Source organism: Calidris pugnax, unplaced genomic scaffold (assembly GCF_001431845.1).
Source record: "Calidris pugnax isolate Ruff unplaced genomic scaffold, ASM143184v1 scaffold44, whole genome shotgun sequence".
Lineage (NCBI taxonomy): Eukaryota > Metazoa > Chordata > Aves > Charadriiformes > Scolopacidae > Calidris > Calidris pugnax.
In genome coordinates, this window is record NW_015094506.1 from 3,866,190 (window position 1) to 3,875,477 (window position 9,288).

General features: G+C 45.8%; 1 protein-coding gene across 1 annotated transcript; it reads right to left on the bottom strand.

The window, feature by feature from the left end:
• Nucleotides 1-16: 16 nt before the first annotated feature.
• On the bottom strand, nt 17-9,189 carry JOSD1 (Josephin domain containing 1). The gene is made up of 4 exons (XM_014964008.1): nt 8,206-9,189; nt 3,893-4,021; nt 3,582-3,776; nt 17-2,179 (listed from the first exon to the last, which is right to left on the bottom strand). The coding sequence occupies exons 1-4, from the start codon at nt 8,388-8,390 to the stop codon at nt 2,080-2,082; spliced, it is 609 nt and encodes a 202-aa protein (XP_014819494.1). The 5' UTR covers nt 8,391-9,189; the 3' UTR covers nt 17-2,079.
• Between the last annotated feature and the right edge of the window lie 99 nt (nt 9,190-9,288).

Sequence of the window (9,288 nt, forward strand, 5' to 3'; positions counted from 1 at the left end):
CCCTCCCTACCCCACGGGAAAGGTGCTGACATACAAGGAGAGGAAAATAGCCCCAAAATATTTTAAAACATCTTTGCATATTGTGCACTGATCCGTTGGCTTGCAGTTTCCATGCAAACAGGGTTTTTCTCCAAAGTGCGACTTCAATCAGCATAGAAAAACATTGCTGTTGAGATTTATTCTCTCTCCCCCCTCCCCTCTTGAAGAAATGGCTTCAAGTCAGGAGCAGGAAGCCCGCAGGCTGCGCGTCCTGCCTGTAAAGTGTTTAAAAACTCTGCCAGCTGGTATTGGTCATTGGAATGTGTTACGAAATAGGACTTTTTATAGAAACGTCGGGTCTTTAAAACCTAAGAGCCATTTGCCCTTGACTGCGGGAGGCTGTGCTCAAAAGACTGCAAAACAGCACTTGCCAGATGTCCGGGGAGGGGGGGGTCAGTGAACATCAGTGTCCCCTCCTCACGTGGCCTCCGTTCTCCGTTAGGAAGGTGGGAGTTCGGTGGTCTCTCAGCTTCAAACGCCCGCTGATGCTCTGTGGAGCTCTCGAGAGGAAAATAACTGAGAACAGGTAGTTACAAACCCCTCCTCCTTTCGCAAGCTCCAACACCAGTCATGAGACTTCCCTGCAGGATGGAGCGGGATCCTCCAAGCACCGTGACGTCCTGGAGATTGCTGTTTTACTGAGACATCAGTGCGTAACGGAGGGAAACAAACAGAAGATCGGCCAGGAAGAGCTAAATGCAACAAAGTCTGTTCCCAATTCAGTGTTTCCTCTTCCTGCTGTGGAAGGTGCGACTGAGCTACAGCTCGCCCAGGTGACCGGGAAGCAGCCGGTGGAGATTCCTCTTAGTGTCTCCATGTCTAGCCACTCTTCCCCGCAGAAGGGAGGGCAGGAAAAAGCGATCTGTCCATTAATGGAATGTTTGTTGGCCAACGCTACAAGAGAAGTTGGTTCATCTACCAGGCCAGGGTCTCTCCAACACCCTAAGGCTCTGATGGACCCTCTGCATCTCCCACATTTACAGCTAGGAACTATATAAAGGGCAAAAACTGACTGTTGCAAAGTCTTCCCTCCTCAGATGATTTTTGTTTTGTAACTTTACCTCTTTCTGGGACACTTCACATGACATTTGCGACTGTGGGCTAGACTTCTGGAAAGAGGCAAAATAAAAGGGAATTAATTCCTCTCAAAGCCCCTGCAAGTTTCATTCCTCTTTCCGAGCAGCCCCTAAACTACTGGATGACCATGCAGAAAACCAAAACAGATTTTAAAAAAGAAAAAAAAAAATATCCCAATGTAGCACAAAGAAACCCAAGCAGACTACGGCCTCTCTCCAGTCCAGAAACTCGATACTCCTCAATTACACTGCACTCGCTGTTTCCACGTCACCTCAGCCAGCCACATGCTGCACAACAACCGCTCACCACATACGTAAAGCCCTGGAGACTCTGGGGAAGAATCCTCTAGCTACCCGAAGAATTTCTTGAAAGATGACACTGTTTTTATTATTGTTGTCTCATTCCTGGCACAAACCACCCCTAAGAAGCAGAGGGTCGTGCTGAGCACCGTACCATTCCTAGTGTTTGAGAGCGTCCTGAGAGACCCTTAGGAATTGCAAACATTTTCACGACTTGCTTTGGAGAGAGAGAGAGGTGGTGAAGAGGCAGCAGCGTGCTTGGCCCCTGCTCATCCCTGACAAGCCCCAGAGGCAGCAACATCCCACCACACACTGCCTTGAGCCACGTGGGGAGAGGGAGGCCAAGAGGCCTCCAGACACCCAGCCCCAAAGCCTGGTTTTAAAGAGCACGATGCCTTCTAGCTAGCTGAAGGGCACGTGGCTCATCAGCCCACCGTGACTGAAGTGATTGGCTTCCAGTTTCCTCTGCTCTGCCCTCAATTCTTCCCCACCCACCCCACCCAGTGTCCTACACCATTGCCCTATTGCACCAAGGAAGGAAGAGAAGAGCCTAAGAAAGGAAGTTCCAGATGAGAAGAGTTGGGGCACCCATTATCTGGGTTTCAGGACGTCAGGAGTTCAGTAAACGGGAAGAGCTGTAGTGGGAGGACAGAGTCGGTTCGGGTCACACGTCAGCTCTCCAGCTCTGATGTGCTTCCACCTCTTCTGGTACCACCAGCAGGAGTTCACAGTTCTTTCCTCTCAGCTGGTGTTTCAAAAATTTCCTACCATAAAGAGAAACAGAAGTAAGCGCTACCGAACGTAGAACTCCATCATCTTCTACAACAACTAAATGCAACTAATCCTGCAAACATGACAAGAAACAGAAAGAAATCCCCACACATCTTATTTTCTGACAATAAAAAAAACTGCAAGTATTAAACTTGCCCCACTAGATTCAACACACCTCTACACAGCAAGTTATTGCAGATTCAGATAGACATGATCTTAACCTCAGCAGAGGTAAGTCTACATAGAAGTCATTTTCCATGTTTCCAAGGTGGTAAAAATACAACTAGAACCATGCTTAGTTTCTTCAGATCTCCGCAACCAAAAATCCAACTGTATTTTAAAGTAATTCCAACAAATCTGAAATACCTGGGGGGAACGCACCCCCCCCATCATTTAGACGTCCTTATCACACATGGTAGCAAGCAGTGTACCATCTGGTCACCTGACACAGTTCTGCAGCCCCTTTCTGGCCATAAGCTTTTTCTAATACCAAACTTGGATTATCTCCAGTAACTATGACAGTCAAACTAAACATTTTCTCTGATATCTTTTGGCCTAGATTTCCAAAATTCCCTATCCAGGGAATAGGAATATTCCCATCCTTATTTATTGCTGAAGAACAGCACACTCAGGATAAAAATCCACCAGAAGCTCTGCACAGAAGTTCCAGAATTGCGTTACTTTATCCTAGAAGTTCACAAAAGGTTGGTATTCACTTCACCTACACTTCAATGGCACAGCAGGTTCTGCAAATACCGCTCATGTGCAATCCCTACCTCAGAACAAGTCTAGCTGAGGCAGCAAAGCTGATTACAAGATGGAATGGGAACTGAACAGCAACTGAGAGCAGGTTAGATTCACAGCAAAGTAATTACAGCAACCACCTGGTGTTAAGACTGAAGAGGGGAGTCAAGCCAAAAGCGCAGCGTATGTTTACGTAGGCAAGTGATTTCCTAGCAAGCAGCTTTCACTGCTGCCAGGGATAAGGCTGCAGTTCTAGCCTGGAAAGCCCTTTGTAAGGCCATGCACACAGGTCGCTAGTAAAGAAGCAAAGGAGTGCTGATACTCTCACGTTTGAGAGCATGAGGCACAGCACATCTCGTGGCAGGTACCACTCACTAATATCAGACTTCATCACTAGTGACAGAGCCAGCCATGCAAGAGAAGAAGTCAGGCTCTCCTGAGCTCACAGAGATCATCACCACAAAAAGCACTTTCCGAGATTCACACAAATGCAGTATAAATTTAAGTGGAGGCACAAGAATCTTATTCCTCTCAAATCTTTGCTATTGAAGTTCAACCAGAAATGCTTCAATTGCTGACTGCTTAAGGACAGATTCCTCACCTCCAACATGAAGGGATTTGAGGAGGAACAGGATACAAAAAAAATCCTACCTGAGCTCACTTTCACCTCCAATCCACTCGGGCACCTTGAGTTTGGAGTCAAGGTTGTAGTAGGTGCCTCCCACCTCCCGGACGCAGATCCAGTGCTGTCTCTTGAGGGGGAGCTTCAAGGGCCCCCAGCAAAGGCTGGAAGGCAGATTCATGATGAAGCCCATCACGTTGGACAGGGCAATGACGTTAACATCCCTGAAAGAGTGCAGAAAGCCAGACAGCGCTAAGGTTAGACCCAGGTACTTTAACTTCATCTCTTTCTTGTTTTTACAAACAGTGGTCATCTCCAGAACTAAGCAATTCCTCAGTACCTGCGTTTGTCCCACCAAACCGCCTCATAGCCTTTGGTCTGAAGTGCTGCCATGATCACATTCACATCGTAGTTTCCGTTCCCCAGCATGCTCTTCTTGTGGGGCGTCACCATGGTGTTGGGAGACAGCCTGCAAAGGGAACAGGAGACTGATCCAGAAGGTGCTTGCTGAACCTGTATCCCACAAATGGAAGGGGCTAGCTGCTGTATAACCTGAAGGCCATTCTAAGGGATTTTATGTTTGAACACAAACTAATCTGTTTCTCTTTCTCACTCAACAGAGGGGCTTGAGAGGGCTAAATAATGCATTAACTATAACTTTGATGTACAAAGCCTCCCAGGGTCACAGCTTTGCTGTGAAAGAAACTGCAAAGCTGGAAGCCTCCCCTCTCCCCGCCTTCAACTGGCACTTCTGAAGGATGCTTCAATTATTTTTGCCCTCAATTCATGGTTGGAATAAATGCCAGTTTGCCACTTAAAACAACAGCTCTCACAATTTCAAGAGTTCAACAGTCAATATCAGTCTTGAAAATTGGCTGAGATAACAAAGAGGCAGGAAGGGTTGGCTGCAGAAAAGGTTGTTCTCCCCCATCTCTCACTGGTAAATGAAAGAAGCATTCAGACACAAAGCTGTGAAGATATTTGGGTTTGGGAGCTTTCTAAAACATTACCATTGCTATAAGATTAAAAAAATAAATTAAGTAATCTGTTGTTGTAGGTAACTAAACAGCTAACCTTGTTGCAAACAAATCTCTTCAGCTTTAATTCATAAGCTTGCCTAGATAACACCTGCATCACTATAGCATCTAAAGATCCAGAATCACAGTCCTTATGTTACATGCAAAAATGTAAGACAGTCTTTGGACAAACACAGATAACGGATGCAAACACACAGCAAAAAAACCCCAGTTAGTCACTTTTATTATTGTATGTTCCTCCCCCTGCCCCCAAAAAAATATATTTATAAGGAGGGAAAACAATGAAGTGAGTTATTATGAAGGTGACAGATGGGCTTCAACAGCTGGAAGAGCAAGCACAGGAGGAAACTGGGAGCAGAGAGCAGCAAGGTCATGCGACAGCAGCCCAAAGAAAGTCAAGCCTGAGGTCAGTTCTGTTTCGATGAGTTGCTCTTTTGATCAGCAAGGACTCCATCAGCTCTGCTGGCATAAGGTTCATATGCTTTGTATCATCCAAATACCCATGTTTCACCTGCCTCTCCCTCACGTCAGCTCTGTCCCCCAAAACTGATGTTCCTGCACATTTTTCACTCAGCCTTTAGCACCACGTGAGTTCTGCAGGAATTTTTCATCTGGGGAAAACCCCTCAGCCCTTCTGCACTCCTTCCCCAGCAACATAAGGCATTCAACAAGAAGACAGCAGCAGATTAAGGAGTTTCAGACCAACCAAGCTGCAGACAGGTACCTTTTGCATCAGCTGTGAGTTTTCTTGCAGTGGAGCAGACTGTTGCAGAACAGCCTGGGAAGTGACTTAACTACAGAAGGGAGAAGAGACCGAAACAATGTGGTAATAGGAAAAGCTATTAATACCCACCACTGGGCACTGCCAAATGAGGCGGTGACATTTTCACAGAATCACAGTTTCCAGTCTCCAAAGCTCTGCTGTATTTTACTAATCACAGAGATTTAGCTTGTCACAGCTCTTCCAGCATCTCCATAAAGCAAGATCACTTGGCTACAACTAATTCCTCAAGATCATTGCTTCAACTTATTAAGTCTCATCAGTGCCAGCGAAGTAGGAAAGCCTTCCAATGAGCAAAGCCCTTCGGGTTGCACAAGCACCCTCTTGTGGCACCGTTTTCCAGAGACAAGCTTATTTGAGAGCTGAAAGAACACATTTATCTTTGTTCCTTCCCGCAACTTTCACAGCCCCAGAAATGAGATGAAGAAATCAGCAGAGGTGACACACTCAGAGAACTGGTACCCATGAGCAAACTTTCACCAAGAATTGCCTCAACATCTTTACTCTCACACACCTAAATAGGGTCCACAATCATCAGCTGAAGGATTCTGATTAGACAAGAAATTAAGTTGCCTCCTCAAAGTTAACTTTTTTTTTTTATCTAGACACTAAGCTGAGGAAGACTGACAGAGCTGGACAGAAATCCAGGTAATAATCCTCCTGAGCTTTTGAAGTCAGAAACTTTCATCAGCATGTTGTCTTAACACAACAGGCTCCAAGATTCCTGTACACAGCTGTCTTTCCTAATCAGGTCTCAATACACAGACTCCAGTGAAGCACAGAGATTTTCTTTGTACCTCCATCCAACATTTGGAACATGCAATCTTACTTCCTGAAACAAAAGCTAGAGGAACATCAAAAAGATATTTCTTGTATGAGAGGAAAGAAGAGAAGAAGAACCACAAAAATCAGATGGGAGGTTGGGGCATGTTTTGCCATACACTTGAGATGATAACCATCAGATTACGCTGGCCTAATGCAATGGGATGCAGCAAAAGGGAAACTAATGATTAAGCAATGTGGTTCAATTATTCTTCAAGGGATGTGGTAAGAGCTATAGAAAGCTTAAGTTCATTTGCAATTTCATTACCTTGTCAACACAGTCTTTAAAAAAAATAATTCACACCTCACAACATTTTTGTAGCGTCAATCCATTATCAGAGTCATCAACACAGAATACAACTAGACACAAGACAGACACACAGTAGAGTGATGTATAAAGGCCAACATTTCTTACAGGCAAGTCAAAGAACTAGACATGAGTAGTAACCCAGAGATGCAAAGGCAGGGACAATTCTTATGCACTACTTACAGCTCATCCACTTCTGGAGGAATTTCCACATTTATCTCCATACTACCACGGGGCTGAATCAACCTGTGTATCTTGATCCAAATATTAGGATGGAACAATACCAGGTTGGAATCAAAGAAAATCTTTAGGGCAAGAGGTCCAGCAAGATTGAAATCCCATCACTTTCTGAGAGGTTTCATGCTGCACACTAAGTCTCTCTCACCAAACCCAATGAAAGGCAACTAATTAGATCATCACACTCCTTCTACCACATGAACTGCCTTTGTTTGCTTCAGGCCAACAACAATCTGTCTGCGATTAAGATTCTGACAATTGCTGCTGTGGAACAAAACCATAGTGTCTTTACACTGGACAGAGGGCACCTTGAGCCTGCCATGGATCAGATCCCCTTCACCAATAGGAATTTTATTTACAGTGCTATCATAAATAGCATTTCAATATAATATTTGCTGTTGCCCATCACCACATCTTTTGCCAAAGACAGGCACGCATTTGATGAATTAAGCACCTGTTCCATAAATCTGCCCATTTTCAGGACAGCAGCAACAGGCAGGTAGCTCCTTGCTCATCAGCACAGGGCACCCCAAGTGCCCTGCCCAACACTACCTGTGTGACCACCGTCACAAAGCGTGATTTCCTACCTGTCACAAACACAAGATGCCACCAACTGCTAGTAACAGGTACTCGAGCGTGACCTATGCGAGGAGTACAACATTCACAGGCTGAGTATCAGAGGAGACCCCTTTTCCTGTGTGACTGCCTGGCTTCACCAATGGACGGACACCACAATTTCCAAAGGCACGCTCAGGAGAATTTCCACAAAGTGTTCAAACAGCATACAGTAAACATATAATTTACACTTATCCCAGTAAAACTCAAAACTGCTTTTAATAATTATCTGAAGCTGCTGGGAAACATTCAGCAATACCACAGAAAAACGGGATCTAGCTACTGAAATTAATTTCAGTTTGACAAGAGTACACAGGGCCTCACTGCACGGAAAAAAAACCCACAATGAACTTAACTGCTTGAATAGGGAGTCACTTCTAATTACCAAAACACTTATAAGTGTTGTGGTACTAATTCAAGAAGTTTTTATGATGACCCATTTGTTATTCCTGCCGCCTTCATTCTCTCAAGCCAATCCCTAAATCCGTTATTGATGTCACAATAACATATTTACATGAAGCAGGGGCAAAAATATGGAAGACAGTTAGAAAATGGACTAAGGTGGGTGGGGGAGAAGACAGCAGTCCAACCACATGACAGCATCTGCAATAAAGTCCTTGGATTTAAAACTGGCAGCCCGAATAGTTTAAGAAGCAAGTGAAAAGAGAATTGCTGCATGGAGAGAGATAAAAAAAAAGGGAGGGGAGGATTTAAAAAAGAAGCTACAGTCAGTACAAAGCAGTGGCATACTCTGAATACCTCCTTTACTCTATTTTTGCACCCAAATAAGATCTGAAAATTCCTCCAAGCAACAGAGGACAAGGGGAAGCTAACGCCAGTGCAGAGTATCCTACCTCTGAAAAATCTCCTGCAGGGTTTCCCTAGTGAAGGCGTTGCTGTCCTGGAAGACATTGTTGAGGGCATGGAGGGCACACAGCTCCCTACGCTGCTTCTCATGGTAAATATGCAGTGGTGGTAGCTGAGGTGGCTCTGGTGATTCCGATTTGGTCTTGTCACCTTTCCATGGCACACAACTCATTTTCTCGCAGGGTGGACAGAGTAGGTGGTGAGAAACGAAGGAGGCTAAAGTTTCTTCCTCCACAGTCACAACAGCAGCCCACTGCCCCCTTCTTTTGTAGGCTAGCTCTGCTTCCAGCTCACAAACCCTCCTCTTGTGCTTTAGTTTATTTAGTAATTGCCTCTGATGGCTGGTTTTAGAAACCACATAAAGATCTGCAACATATTTTTTCTCCCTCCTCCCATACCTCAAAAAATTTAATAGTTCCCTCCCCCCAGGAAAAAAAAACAACAACCACAAAACAAAAAACCAAGTCAAAAGATAGGAATTCCCTTAGTCTCAAGATACCAGCTGGGATTTATCACATCGCTCCTTTTCTTCCATCTCCTTTTGTCTATAGTGTCACTAAAAAGGTACCCAGAGCAGGTAACAAAGACAGGCCCACCCCCAAAGTGCCAAAGTGGAGAAGGTGAAGCCAGCTTCTGGTGTTGCCTATGGGAGCACAGGGTGGTTAAGGACTTATCAGCTACATTTCTCCATTCCCTTGGGAATGGCTGAATCCAGGCAAGAAGACGCCAAAAGCTGGAGAAAGGAAACCGCTTCTTGCTAGGCCACAAAAAAAACCACCACCACCACCACCAGGTCCAGGCTCCGGGGAAGGCAATTCCTCACAAGTCACCCTGCGCTCCGACAAAGGGAAGTCTCCATTAGCGCTGAGAAGAGGCAGCACAAAGCCCGTGGGGGCGAGAGGAGGACAGGCGGCGGGCAGGGACCAGCCCCAAGGCCTGCCTCGCACCTTCCCAACCCCGGCCCTCCCCACACCGAACCCCCACCACCCCCCCACACCGGGGGCGCAGCCGCTTCCCACAACCAAGGCCCAGCCCCACCACCAGCGCTGAGGGGGCCTAACCCCCTCACG

Excerpts from the sequence above, each read along its gene's own strand:
- JOSD1 (XM_014964008.1), bottom strand. The coding sequence starts at position 8,390 with ATGAGTTGTGTGCCATGGAAAGGTGACAAGACCAAATCGGAATCACCA. Across the intron at positions 4,022-8,205 it reads CTGCAGGAGATTTTTCAGAG|GCTGTCTCCCAACACCATGG; the intron begins GTAGGATACTCT and ends TTCCCTTTGCAG. Across the intron at positions 3,777-3,892 it reads GTTTGGTGGGACAAACGCAG|GGATGTTAACGTCATTGCCC; the intron begins GTACTGAGGAAT and ends GCACTCTTTCAG.